The 15,425-nt window shown below is 43.0% G+C and overlaps 1 protein-coding gene across 2 annotated transcripts in view; it reads right to left on the bottom strand.

Moving 5' to 3' along the window:
• The window catches only part of fars2 (phenylalanyl-tRNA synthetase 2, mitochondrial), a 422,848-nt gene that overhangs the window by 322,612 nt on the left and 84,811 nt on the right, over positions 1-15,425 (bottom strand). For both annotated transcript variants that reach the window (XM_083652493.1, XM_083652494.1), the window contains 2 exons: positions 4,084-4,252; positions 2,688-2,850 (listed from right to left, as the gene is read on the bottom strand). In XM_083652493.1, the coding sequence (XP_083508619.1) occupies positions 2,688-2,850; positions 4,084-4,252 (332 nt within the window). The remainder of the gene's footprint in view (positions 1-2,687; positions 2,851-4,083; positions 4,253-15,425) is intronic.

The following is a 15,425-nucleotide window of genomic DNA, read 5'->3' as shown; positions in this document are numbered from 1 at the left end:
CACGGCATTGGATTTACTGTGGATCGGTGCTTTGAGCGCACCTCAAACCGGGAGCTCTAGAAAGCTCCTACAACTACAGAACACGACGATATTAAAGATCTAGAGTCAATTTTCGACGCCGAATCCGGCCATACCATTGGCGAGTTTCTTCGACGAACGAGCGCGGAGATACGGACATACTTTCAATGAAGGTAACTTTCAGAAAAAATCATGAAAATGCCAATTTTCGACTGCCAGCTAATTTTCACAAAAAACATAAGCTAGCTTCATTGATCCATCAATCTCGGTCTAAAGGCTTCAAATCAGTAGTTTGCACTGGAAAATCCGGGTTCCCAGGTCATGTGACATGTTGCTATGACGACCACTGTACTGTTTATTTCATGTTAAACTGCATGCAATTGGTTGCGCTGCCAGCACTGATCAAATACGGGGGCGGGGCAAACACAATAGAAGCTACAAATTTGATGTATTGACTCGAGCTGAGAGGTGTAAGATCAGAAAAATAATTATTTTTGGGGAAAGTAGCTGGGAGTCAAAAAGAAAATGTTGTTTTTTTGCTAAATTAACATTGAAATCAATGGGAAAACTATGCAATGGATTTTGAAGGCTTGTAACTCCACCAAATGTTCAACCAACTCCAAGGTTAGATATTAAGGTCAAATTTAAAGGTATTTGGTCCAGGATGCCCGCTGAAAAAAATAAAATAAATTAATTTTGTAAAAATTTCCTGGAGGTCTCAAAAAAGTGGTTTTAATGGTTTTAATACGCCGGCTGGGGAACAACGTGAGTATAGCACTTACTTTGTGCCAGGAACACTTTTTTAGGGTGGCGGAAGGGTGAATTACCATAATAAACCAAAAAAAAATTATGGGGAAAATTTCAGGCCTGAATTCCCAAGACTTTTTTTTCCACAGAAAAAATAAAACACAAAGCACACCTTTAGATCCAGCTGCTGGACGAGGGGGGTACATTAGGTATACGCTATTTGCACCTAACAGAATGTTATTATGTTTAACTATGTTTAAAGTATGTTCATGCCATTTGCACTATGGGCAGTGAATACACCACTGTCTGTGGCGTGTCTTACTGCTCTATTGCTCGTTGCCTCTTGTTTTTTATTTATATATATTTATTTATTTTTTTGCACTATGTTGTAACGGAGCCTACAGCACAAGAATTTCACACGTGATACTTGTACTACGTAGTGACAATAAAAATCTTGAATCTTGAATCTCTTGAATCTTGAGGAGAGGAGACTTTAGTCATCTAACTAACCTCCACATCTGACCAGAGGAGAGGAGACTTTAGTTTGACTCATCTGACCTCCACATCTGACCAGAGGAGAGGAGACTTTAGTTTGACCCATCTGACCAGAGGAGAGGAGACTTTAGTTTGACCCATCTGACCTCCACATCTGACCAGAGGAGAGGAGACTTTAGTTTGACCCATCTGACCTCCACATCTGACCAGAGGAGAGGAGACTTTAGTTTGACCCATCTGACCAGAGGAGAGGATACTTTAGTTTGACCCATCTGACCTCCACATCTGACCAGAGGAGAGGAGACTTTAGTTTTGACCCATCTGACCTCCACATCTGACCAGAGGAGAGGAAACTTTAGTTTGACCCATCTGACCTCCACATCTGACCAGAGGAGAGGAGACTTTAGTTTGACCCATCTGACCTCCACATCTGACCAGAGGAGAGGAAACTTTAGTTTGACCCATCTGACCTCCACATCTGACCAGAGAAGAGACCTTAGTCATCTGACCTCCACATCTGACCAGAGGAGAGGAGGAGACTTTAGTTTGACCCATCTGACCTCCACATCTGACCAGAGGAGAGGAGACTTTAGTCATCTGACCTCCACATCTGACCAGAGGAGAATAGACTTTAGTTTGACCCATCTAACCTCCACATCTGACCAGAGGAGAGGAAGAGGCTTTAGTTTGACCCATCTAACCTCCACATCTGACCAGAGGAGAGGAGGAGACTTTAGTTTGACACATCTGACCTCCACATCTGACCAGAGGAGAGGAGACTTTAGTCATCTGACCTCCACATCTGACCAGAGGAGAAGAGACTCTAGTTTGACCCATCTAATTTCCACATCTGACCAGAGGAGAGGAGGAGACTTTAGTTTGCTTTAATGCTTCAGTTGTTTTGGAGAATGCTGTAAATGTTTCCCTGGAAAACTCCACTAATGTTTTATGGACTAAAAAACGTCACCCGTCATTTCATCGGCATGGGGGGTGATTACATAAAGACTCATGGTGGGTGAGTACATAAAGACTGAATTTTCATTTTTGGGTGAACTTATCCTAATGCCTGGTTCAGACTAGGTGCACCCAGCCCTGGGCGAGCTGTTTTTGGAGCTCAGCCACAAACCCCCCCAGATCAGAGGCAAATCACGTTGGTTCGGCGTTTGCTTGTTAAGTGTGAAGTGTCCACAGACGCGAGCGGGGAGCTCCCAGAGTGTTCACCGACGAGTCACAGAGGTCTGACAGATATCTATCCTGCTAAATATTTAGTTTTGTCATGAGAGCAAAGCGTAGTGACTGCAGCACGCGCTGTTGGATAAATCAATCAATCAATCAATTAATGAATGAATTAATGAATTAATCAATCACTCAGTTAGTCAGTCAGTCAATCAATCAATCAAGCAATCAGTCAATCAGTCCGAGCTGACCTTCTCCGAACAGTTGTGTGACGAGGCGAGTGAGAGTGGTCTTCAGGTTGAACTCCAGCAGCTTGACGGCCTCTAGAGAGTGAGTTTCCTGTTTGTGAGGTGTGCGGCGCCCATCCTGCTCAAACAGAGAGAGATCCTCCCCACTCTGCACCTGAGAGAACAGCTGAGAGACACAGAGACATCAGCACTCCCCGCTCAAACAAAGAGTCCCCGCCCACTCTGCACCTGAGAGAACAGGGCCGTTTCTCAATACCAAGAATGCATTCTTGTTCTTGGGTTCTTGGGCAGAACGTTCTTGCTAGTCCTTCTTGGAAGAATGAACTTGCTAGGTCACAAGCACACATGACGCTGTTGGCAGTTTGAGACGATGCGTTCTTGAAGGTATTGCGCAATACCAGCGCAGAGGCCGCCTGCAGTACTACACAAATAAAAAGCTCAGCTGATGTAGATGCAGCCAATTGTGCTCTGGAACTTTTTGCCATTTTTCGCCATAAATGTTCGTAAAGTGGCACTTATTGAAACCTACTACCCTGCTTGTAGGCATCAAAAGTCATCAGAAATTAATTTAGTGATGAAATAAAACTTTAAATTGTAAAAAACTTTCCGGAGCTTATGGGGTCTTCTCTGCTGCGTTCTGCCTCTGCTTATGCCGAAATGCATGCTGGGATATCTGCCTTGCCAAGTTGACACAAGTCACCAACCAGAGCATCCTCGGTAAAGTGGGCGTGTCGAGAACACATCCGGGAATTTTAAGCGTTCTTGGCGAAATGTGAACTTTGTATTGGAACAGTACTTGGGCTGCGACTGATGACGTTTCACAGGGACACAAGAACGCAAGAACACACAAGAACGCTTATTGAGAAACGGCCCAGCTGAGAGACACAGACATCAGCACTCCCCGCTCAAACAAAGAGTCCCCGCCCACTCTGCACCTGAGAGACAGAGGCCATGTTCAGACTAGGAGGCCAAATCTGATTTGTGAACTTTAGTGACCTATTAATGACTTTATCCAGATTGGTTTTATGAGTCTGGACGCTCCAAGTCTGATTTGTGTCACTTATCCCAAACCACATATTGAGGTACCGGTAGTTTCCAATCTGCTTTCGACTGATGTGACTTCAGTGCGGATTCCGCGTCTGGAGCAGAACGTCCGCAGTTCCGTTGTGACGTAAAACGTGTCACAACGCAGACAGTGCTTTGCCAGAGGAGGAAATGGGAGCTTTCGGTGAGGAAAAGGGAGAGAGAAGGTAAACAATGCCCATATGCTTATATTACCGAGACGATACAAAGTGGGGTGATTATCGCTAAAGCCATCCTTTAAGAGCCAATATGTCTGTCAACATGAATGTGACACACACACACACACACACACACACACACACACACACACTCCTACCTCGTGGTTGGAGAACAGTCTCACTCCCTCCATCTGATGGAAGACGGGGTAGTGACTGGTGTCGATCTCGTCCCGTCTGTAAACGTCTCCGGCCAATAGGAACGCATCTAGACCGGACCGCACCAGCTCCCTCTGGTGGGCCGACGTGTGAGCGCGCAGCATCGTCGTCCTGGAAAAAAAAATCCCACACACATTTGTGGCAGCCCACCACAATATGAGCACTATTTTCCCCCCAGGACTTAAAGCCTATCTGTTGTGTGCATAGATGACTATGGCCTAATCACATTTCTTACTTGTACACATACCCCTTGCTTTCGAGTGCCCCTCGCTTTTGTCCCTTGCCCTTCAAAATGGAGCCACAAGGGGTAGGGGTTGAAAACAATTACTTACATTAGGAAATGGGACACCACTCATTACATCATCATTTTTGCCAAACTGGGATAATAAAGCTATTTCGTTCAAACAGATTGAAAGAAGTCTGCAGATTCAGATACACTATTTTGTCACCATATTGCATATAATATTCCACAAATTAAATCATTAAATTCCCAAGACATACAAACTTATCAATATTTAAATTCAACTGTTGTACAAAAGGTTGTATTAAACAATACACTATTTTACTAGTGGCCTGGTTTTCTCAGAAGTGACAGGAAAACATGATTATAACATTATAGTAGCAGTGTTTCCCATACATAAAGGAATTTGTGGCGGGCCGCCACAAAAGGATTTGGACCGCCACAAAAAGATGTTGACCAAATTTTTTTTTTCTTTTTTTTTACAGTGCACCTGAACGCAACATGCAAGATATCCGCTGAATAAGTGTATGTTCATGTCATTCTGGCCAATACTTCTGTTATAGCATTTCAGTCTGGAATATGGAATATCTTTCAATAATCTATGATTTAGCTGCTAAATTGTCAAATACCGCCATCTGCTCGCTACCCAGGCACTTATGTATGTACTTAACCTAACTAACTTAACCTAACTAACTATCCGGTGTGCACAACACTGTTAGCCTAAACTCCGGCTGACACCCCAAAAACCTACAATCCGCTACAGAAAAATGTATATTGTTTGTTTATTACCTGGCCCCTCGCCTTCTATCATTTCACGAAAGTTTCAAAGCAAGTTGAGTATACCTGACCTATAGACGAGTTTCCTGGGCACTTCCGGTTTGCTTCCGGACTCGCCCGCGATCGTGTCTGTCGCTTCCGGTGTTTGTGAATACGGAGAAGCGTAACGTACTACCGTAGTAGCCATAGCAACCGCCGAAAAAATGCAAACTTGGGATCATTCTCTGAGTCTGCTATCTAACGAAAGAGTGTCTATCCCACACCTGTTGACAGTGGACACATGGGAAGATAATATGTGTAAATGGCCGAACGTAACTACAGGCAGTATTATAGCGTATTTTGAGGAATCAATGGCGGTGGACGGCAACGCGATGAACTATCTCAAAAGCTCCGAAGCGTCAGCCAGACTAACGTTAGGTTACAGTCCACTCCTCTGTCGCAGTCAGTCAGACTAACGTTAGGCTACAGTCCTCTCCTCTGTCACAGTCAGTCAGACTAACGTTAGGCTACAGTCCTCTCCTCTGTCACAGTTAGACTAACGTTAGGTTACAGTCCTCTCCTCTGTCACAGTCAGTCAGACTAATGTTAGATTACAGTGACAGTACTCTCCTCTCTCACAGTCAGACTAACGTTAGGTTACAGTCCTCTCCTCTCTCACAGTCAGTCAGACTAACGTTAGGTTACAGTCCTCTCCTCTGTCACAGTCAGTCAGACTAACGTTAGGTTACAGTCCTCTCCTCTGTCAGTCAGACTAACGTTAGGTTACAGTCCTCTCCTCTCTCACAGTCAGACTAACGTTAGGTTACTGTCCTCTCCTCTGTCACAGTCAGTCAGACTAACGTTAGGTTACAGTCCTCTCCTCTGTCACAGTCAGCCAGACTAACGTTAGGTGTCTCTCCATTCAAAAACAACCCAGTTTGCCTTGATCACTGCAAAACATGACATGCCGTGTGTAGCCTCCACACAATAGGGCTACACACGGTAAATCATGGTAAATACGCAGCACAATACCCGCCGTGGTAAACAGAAGAAGACTGGGATATTAACTTTAAGGTGACTCACTTCTAGACTTGAATGAAATTGTATTCACCTACTATCTGCTCCGTGGATTACCATTTTACAATTTCGGAGACGAAATTGTAACATAGCAACGTTGGTCCACAAACGTTGCTATTTAAAAAAAAAATTGGGAGATCGGGTTGGGATTATAACGTTAGTTTGCCGAGTCGCACCTGGTAATCCAGAAATGGCGTTATGGTACCTTTGTCTACTTGTAGATCATCAAGAAACTTTAAATTAATAACGTTAGATGTGTTTAACAGAGCTGTATATTGGGTCTAGCAGCTGATCAGCAGCTCAGACAGCCTCAAACACGAGGTGATTGTCAGCTCTATAATTCGCAAAATAGCAGTGGATGGAAACGCGCACTGTGTTTTGTGACCACCACGCACTGCACAATGTGTTCCAGAATAACCCATTGTTAATAATGTCTGCTAACGTTAGTGTAGCTGATGTTATCGATCGTTAAAAGTTTGGATATTTCGGCTGCTGCCTTCTGATGTGCTCGCTGCTGTGGACGCAATGTGGACTTAACTGGAAGCCGGGGACACGAAAGGCTGCTATGGCGCCGCCCTAGGAACGGCCCAGGAAACTCGTCTATAGGGAGAAATTTAGTTTGTCATTGTAAACCCACAGCACAGTAATGATGACATGTTCTTCATAGATCTAGCCTTTTAATTTAGCTCTTAAGCTTTCTCAAAGTACACCAAATTCATGCATTTTAGGCTTGTCAAAAATATCGATACTTTGGTACTTACTCGATACTAAACATTTTAAACGGATACGATACTCATTTTCTACAGTATCGAGTTTATCGATACCAACAGCCTCCTCCTCCACACAACCTTCTCTCTGCAGCGGTGAAGCACAGCCCGCGCCCCTCCCCGCTGCTCTGTCCTCACTCACAAACAACCATGCTCACAACATGGCCGGCTTGTTAACGTTACGCTGCTACTGCTACTAGCTACAAGAAGGAGAAAGAGCCTTGTGCCAGGATGGCGAGTGTTGCAGCAGAGCCTCCGCGACCAGTTTTGGTCAACAGAGCAAAGAGCAGAAGTGCTGTTTGGAAGTATTTTGCCTACGAAGCAGATGAACAAGGAAAGGCGAAGGATATCGATAAGCCGACATGTAAACACTGCTACAAAGTTGTGGGGACCAAGCACAGTAGCACATCAAACTTGGCGAAACACCTTAACTCATTCACCGCCAAAGACGTCTTTGACGTGTTATCAGAAATAGCCCTCCCCGCCAATGACGTGTTTGACGTGTTTTTGTTTTTATTAGTGCAGCGCTTAGTTCAAACACTTCCCCAGCCTGTGACACAGACACAGGTCCCTAACCTCAAAGTCAAGCCGACAGCACGTTATCAAACACATACCGCAGCTGTTGTTTGAAACGAGGAAGAAGGAGGAAAGGAGGAAAAACAGAGAAACGCGCTTCCTTGTAGAGAGGAAAAAACGCCATTGAAACGCCCCTCGGCACGCTGCACTGCTGCCTTGCTGCCTTGCTGCAGGGCGAACCTGGATTGCCTAGTCAAACCCGTGACGAACATGATCGATCCGGTTCCAGCAGCGCCTGGTCCCAAAGCCAAGCCGGACCCGTTCCTGTGTCGTGTCGCAGCATTCGTCCCAGCCCGAACGAGAGGAGGAAAACGAGCAGAGGCAGAGGCTAGACGCTGATCTCAAACCAGTTAGGTGTTCCCCTCCTATGCTAATTTGCGGGGGAAGGAGGTGCGATACAGCAGCAGCTGTGGACAGAACTCTCTCTCTCTGTGTGTGTGTGTGTGTGTGTGTGTGTGTGTGTGTGTGTGTGTGCGTGTGCGTGTGTGTCTGTGTGTGTCTGTGTCTGTGTCTGTGTGTCTGTCTGTCTGTCTGTCTGTCTGCACACTCACTCACACTGAGCAAACTGTATTGTTGAATGTAAAAAAAGCACTTCATATATATATATATATATATTTTTTTTTGTCATTTGTGTCATAATGAATAATATTTACATGTCTGATGTCAATACAGTTCAAAATAAAAGAATTGAGAGCGAGTTCTGCCTGAGATTGTGTGCTGTACATAAATGCCATTTTCTGCAATTTCTTTTCTCAGAGAGACCTTTTTGGTGAAAACAGGGTGTATATAAATGGCTATAAGTAGAGTACAGAACATGCTAAAAGCTCACTTTTTTTTTCCTGGTGAACCCAGAGACGTACATCTTCATCTTGAGGTATTGCAAATCACTTTGGTGCTAATAGATAATTTACTGTGGGTCTTGAAAGATGACCAACAATTATGAAAATCTTTGGCCTGTGCTAAATATTGGCAGTCCTAAACTGGCCATGAATGAGTTAAAGACCGACACCCCAATCTCTATAAGGAATTTCGAGAAGTAAGCTCCCGTTTCAACGTCATTGAACCATTTGAATTACATCACCAACATTAACGTAACATTACTCCGGCATTAACGTTAGCCGTTAGCCACATTAGCCGCTAAGCTAGTCCAAAACGTAACGTTATGTTACATGGGCCTATCTGCGAACGTTAGCATGCATGCCGGAGTAATCGACTTTAACAAGACAGATAAGATAATTTAACAAGATATGAAATTATTTGAGTCTGATAAGTGTGATGTTTCTCTTACAGTTCCAGACTGAAGCAGAGGACAGTCGACAGGCTGCAAGTGCTGCTGCACCAGGAGGAGTACCCAGACACACTCAGCCTACCATAACAGCAGTGTTTGAACAACAAAGACAATATGATCCAAAATCGCGAGAAGCAAAGATTAAACAGAGCTGTAGCGGAGTATTTGTGCATGGATCAGGTCCCCATTTACACAGTGGAGAAACCTGGGTTCAAACAACTTCTTCAACAGCTGAATCCCAGGTTTGGCCTTCCTTCACGGAATTATTTCATGGATACTGAAATCCCTGCACTATACATACAATAAAACAAACGATCATGGATCAGCTGTCAGGGAAACCTTACTTTTGTTTTTGTTTTTTTGCACTACCTCAGAGAACCAAAAAATATTGTCATTGATGGTATGGTACAGTAAGAAGTTTTTTTTTTGCACTACCTCAGAGAAGTTAAAAAATATTGTCATGGATGGTACAGTAAGGGGTTTGTTTTTTTTCTTTGTTTTTTGCACTACCTCAGACAACTTAAAACATTTAAAAGTTTGTCCCCCCACTACTTAAGACAATAAAAAAATAATTGTTTACAGTTAAAATACTGTTGTCATGTTCAATAAAAAAAAAAAAGACTTAATGTCCTGTAATTTTTTCCCCGTGGTATCGAAAATGGTATCGAGTATCGATATTTTCCTGGGTATCGATATTGAAGTTGAAATTCTAGTATCGTGACAAGCCTAATGCATTTTACTTTAAAATGTTTAAAAAAAATTTGCGGGGGGCATGCCCCCGCACCCCCCTAGGGGGGCTGCGGTCCCCCACCACAAATATTCTAAATCCTGTGGGAAACACTGAGTAGGCTATGTGATGTCTTGAAGACTACCTATGCAGTTAATGCCAAATTCAGCTTTTTCACCCCTTTCATTCATGCCTCTCTCCCTGTCCATTCACAGTCACCCACACTCTCCCTCTCTGGCAATAGCCAATCAGCTCAAGCCATTCCTTTGCCTCGCTATTTTAAAGTTTATTGAACCTTCTTACTAGTCTCTTGTGAAAGTATAGTATATTCAAATTTACATTGATATTGTACATATCCTGGTTTTCAGACATGTAAAATGCCAAGATTTTATTCTGGTCATTGGGTCGCTTTATAATCGGGAGATGTAACCATCACATGTACAGGGTTTTTGCTGGGCTCACTATAAAGATAGAATGTGCTGCGAAACGGCCTGGAACAGAGGCCATAGGGGCACCTGCAAAGCAAAGCTTTTTTTTCAATATTTAATTTTACTAGTTTGTTGAACACCAAGAACAAAGTTGAACAGACTCAGACACAGGGGGAAAAAAGGACATACATGCTATATTACAGTGTAGCCCTTAGGGGTGGGGGGAAAAATCGATACACCATAGTATCGCGATATTTTGCCTGACGATATTGTATCGATATTGCACTTTTTTTTTTGCAGGCCATGCCAGGCCACCGGGCTACTATAAACTTTAGTTCCAAGGCCAGCAGTAAACAAACGGTAGCATATTTTCATTTTGTTTTAACAGTAACAGTTTTGTCATAACAGCAATATTCAATATATCGCAATATTCAATATATCGCAATATCGGCGATATCGCAATATCGCAATACTATCGTATCGTGACTCAAGTATCGTTTTAGTATCGTATCGTGGGCATCTGGTGATTCCCACCCCTAGTAGCCCTACCAGCTACCACTACCAGTACAGTTAACCAATGTGCTTAATGTACTTGTAAGAGATGTGCATGGAATCCCACGCAAGGGGTCCATCAGATAATGTTGTACAGCCGTAGGGAGGAGCAGAGAGGATTCCGAGCAGCCGAAAATGGGGAGTTCCACCTCCGGCTGAAGGGTTATTTTGTAGGCTTTAGAGAACCAGTCAAATATTTTGGCCCAGAATCTGGATAGTGAAGGGCAAAACCAAAAAGCATGGGACACAGGGACAGTGTGCCCTCTGACACCTGGCACCTATCACATAGTGGTGAGACAGAGGGGAGGATCCTGTGCAACTTATGTTTAGATTAATGAAGACGGTGAGTGACTTTAAACTGGGTCAGCTGGTGTCTGCTGTTAACTGAGCAGAGTTGGACCACAGACAGACTCCTGTCCCATATAATTTCAGATAAATCAACACAAAGTTCCTCCTGCCACGCCTCTCTAATCCTCTCAGTGGGGGCCCTGATGCAGCCGTTAGACTGTACATAATATCTGGACCACCTTAGCTATATGATTTTGACACGGCAAAATGAAGCTCACTTCCCGATATTGTTTGATTTCGTTTGATTGGATGAATGGATTTTCCTGTTGCATTGTGGGAAATCTGTTCAAACCTGGAGCCGGGAAAACAGGAAAGGGCGTGAGCGTGGACGGGACTCGGGGGAGGGTTTCCTCCGCCACGGCATCCATCTTGTTCATGTTATTTTCCCTGCTAGCCGTTAGCTTGGCTAACAAATGTTGCTAACGTTAGTTGCTATTGCTAGCCTTGCTCCATTGCTCTCACATTGAATACAATAGCCCGAAGAAAAACCAGAGTATTATTTCCTCCAGACCTCGCGCGGCGTCACCAGCCTGCCGCTTGCATCTTCCACAAAATCGAGGTAATCTTATTTTCTAACCTAACGCTAATTGCATAGCATGACATTAACGCTAGCTACGTTAGACTAGAGTAGCATAAGTTAATGTTATACAACGTTAAACAGTATTGCATGCTGCACAGATTCGGACGTAGACAGAAAACAAACGCAGTTCTGTTTACCTAGGTTACCTCTTTGAGATGAGGCAGATTCAAAGCATACTCATATGATCTACCAGCTATAGCGTTATATATCTAGCTAACGTTAGATAACTATCAATCAATGAGGGGGAACAAGGGGGTTCAACTCCTCTGGATAGTTTATCCACCTCTGCATTTACAGTAGCCTTACATTGCATCAGCTGATGCAATGTAATGCAGTGTAATGTAATCAGCGTCTTGGTACAAGGCTACATTTACAGTATTTACCAATCGCACGTAGTGTTGGGTAAGCAAACGTTAACGTTATACAGTGATTAACAGTGTCTAATTTGTTTCTTCCAGGGGTAGTCGCCGTCCAGTACCAGATGGGACACACAGATCAAAGCAATAATATTCTGTTCTCCTGAGATTAACGCTAAACTACACAACAGAGGATCATGATTTGTGAAGATCAAAGCTATAATATTCTGTTCAAGTTGTAGCTAGTGCCAGTGACCGGAGAATATTGTTATATTTGCTTGTTTTAATGCTTTTGTCAATAAACATTGTCAACAAAGATAGCCTTGTTGTATATTATCATGTATAAGATTGTTGATGTCGAGTGATACGAACCGAAGATTGGACCACAGGACATGACGACGGAGAAACCAGCAGTCTGCTTCAATCAATGAATGCTTAATATTTATTGAAATGAAATATGGTGATATCTGGTGGGCTGAAATTGCTCTCTCTAGCTAGCGTTAGGGTAACTGGCTTATATTGTCATATTATTGTAATGTCTGCTACACCATACAAATATATTTCGATATAATTCAAACAATTAGCTCACCATGGGCTGGACTGTATTACTGTGAAAAATTTACATTTGATTGTTTTAAGTGTTACACGTTATATTTTTAACTGAGCTTTGCGGAATTACCTCAACACAATTGTGTATCAGCTTTAAATGTCCAATATATACAGCGTTAAACAAACGACCAGCAGCATTCAAATGTGCAAAAACGTTATATTTATTGACATGTGGTGATCATGTCACAAGTCACATTACATAACGATATAGCGTTAGGTGTTCTTTTGATCAACAGACCTCGGGGGCTCTATATGTTGCTACGTTGCTAGCTAGCTAGCCGCAGATCAGCTCTGAAGCCCCAACTTCAGAGCTGCCCGTCCACTAAAACCCGATTTCGATATAGCGTTTTAGGTGTTCTTTTGATCAACATACCTCATAACGGGGACCTATACTATTACGTGTGTCTACTAACATCATTAAAATATCATAAGGGTAACGCTGTTTCTGTTATTTTACTTTTAATCTCTGGCTACGTTGCTAGCTAGCTAGCTAGCCTGCCTTGGCAACTGGTTGGGCTGGCTGGTGTCAATCAAAGAAAATCCCGCCCCCAAAGTTATAATTTTTATCGGCTCTTTTACTCGAAATGGGACCATAATTTAGAAAACGGAGCCCAGGAGAGCATGAAAAAGACTTGAAATTGTTTATTCAGACCATAAGCTCATTCGGAAAATGTTTATTTAAGACACAGAACGAGAGAGAAGTCGGCTCATTTTTACATTGGAGCCAATGTACGTGCCGTCACTTCCGGACCTGACGTGCGCCCCCCTGCGGACTTTTCGAATTAATGGAATTTCACGACTGGCTTCATACATTCCCTAATTCTGTTGCCCACTGCGTTAAACAGACAACATCTACAAATAAGATGCCTGGAGTGAGGGGGGCTTCACAAAACATAATAAAAAAACGCTCATTTAGAAGAACTTCAAAGCCACGAATCTTGGATCGAACATAATCTCTGATTTGCAGGTATCTGAGCTAGTTCGTGCCGGGCCACTCAAACGTCCTCTTCAGTAGATCAAAGGATGCAAAATGACCATCTGTGTATAGGTCTCAGAGATGCTCACAAGTCATTTTTTGCAAGTCCAAGTCAAGTCTCAAGTCTTTGGTCACAAGTCCAAGTCAAGTCTCAAGTCTGATGGAAACCAACCCCTTCTCCCTCCAGGCATGGTAGTTTTTGTCTGACCATGGAGGCAAAAAAGAGTGATTGAAACACATTAGTGTGTGGACAGAAACATCTGGTAGACTCAAAACATTCCTAACTTGGTTTAGAATTATTTTTATTTATTTTTTGTAAAGTCAGAGGCCTCTCTAGCTTAGAAAATAACATGGCTGGGAGGAGTTGGCAATAGAGCTGGTCTCCATTTTGAGCCACAGGGGGGCCCCAAGAGTTAAATTGGCAGGAGTCCCTTGCCACCAAAACATTAGAGCCCTAACATTGGCAGCCCAGTAGTAGTGCCTATACACTGGTAAAGCCAGCCCTCCTTCATACTTGGGGTTTTACAAGTCATTGATGATCAACTTAATTGGAAAAAACAAATCTCTTAGGCTATGTGTCAAATAAAGTTGCAAAAAACTGTGGTATTTTACGGAGAGTAAAACATGTCTTGTCAAGGAAAAACTTCCTGGATCTATACTAGTCTATGATTTATCCCTTAATTTCTTATGGAAACATATCTGGGCAAGCACGTTCAAAACCAGTCTTTCTCCCATTTTCTTATTAATTTTTTGTTTTGTTAGATTGTTCACGAACTCTCCCTGGAATGCTCACACTGTCCCATTATTTCAAACTCTGAAGCTGTTACATAAGCTGAACATATTTGACATTAAAGGTCCCATATTGTGTAGTTTTCTGCTGTTTTAAACATTTGTCAGGGGTCTTTAAAATAAGGTCATGCATTCTGTTTGGGATTTGGAGACATCTCGATTGTTTTCTTGTATTTACCCTCTGCAGCTCAGTATAGTCAGTTTTTTCTACAAAGGCCTTGGTCTCATTGGCCGATGAGGCGCTCCGGTGAGGTGCCCTTCTGATTGGCCGCCTGATCTGTCACTCAAAGCAAACGCTGACTGAGCAGAGCAACTACTGTCTGTGCTTGCGTAACCTATGTGCGATTCGAAATCACGCGACTGTGCCTGTATGCTGCCTGTAGCTTTAGCTAGCTGCACTGAGCTGAGTCACAAAAAAAGTGTGAAAGTGAGACCGTTTGACAGATTCGGATTTAGAGGAAAAGGAACAGTTGAGCGGACCCCATTCGCATTGCGGGTTGTTGGCATAGTGAGCGGACCCTGTTTCGATGCGGTAAGTGGAGTGTTTTTATCTAGCTTTGGCTTGTGTCGCTAACGTTAGCATAGCTAGTAAACTTGCAGATTTCCGTGTCTGTCATGGCCATTATCCCTAGTGTTATATTATATTGTCACTATAGCCTATTTGGACCCCAGGAAGACTAGTTAGCTGTTGTCTAGGCGGCAGATAATGGGGATCCTTTTTAATAAGCAATAAACGCCAGCTTGCCTGCTGTGTGGATGTAGCTACTACTGACTGGCTAATCCACAGCAGACATACGCATAACGTTCATTTACGTTCAAATGCATCAAATTGATGTGAAGATTCATCAAGGGATACAAATATTGACATGACACATGTAAAAAATAATGCTTATTGTGTCCTATGCTATCTACCGTATTAATTTGGACATGACTGTTGTAATTCTAATTCATGCCAGTGTCATTCCACCCGTGTATAACATCTTACTTCTTGAGTTGATACCTTTATGGTTGTATGTTACAGTAGTCTGTACAGTAATATTACTCACATCTAATTTGCCCTTGCAAAATAATAAATGTCATTGTAATGTTCTGAAGCTTGCAAAATGCAATAAGTTACCCGTTTTCATTCCTTTAAGTTGCCACTTGCCAGAAGAATCAAGCCTGTTCAGGATCATCTTGGCGTCTATGTTCACTTCAGAATGCAATGAACAAAA

The sequence above is a fragment of the Poromitra crassiceps genome (genome assembly GCF_964638095.1).
Source record: "Poromitra crassiceps genome assembly, chromosome: 2".
Taxonomy (NCBI): Eukaryota; Metazoa; Chordata; class Actinopteri; order Beryciformes; family Melamphaidae; genus Poromitra; species Poromitra crassiceps.
Note: the sequence above shows the minus strand (reverse complement) of the source record. Positions and strands in the feature narration are given on the sequence as shown.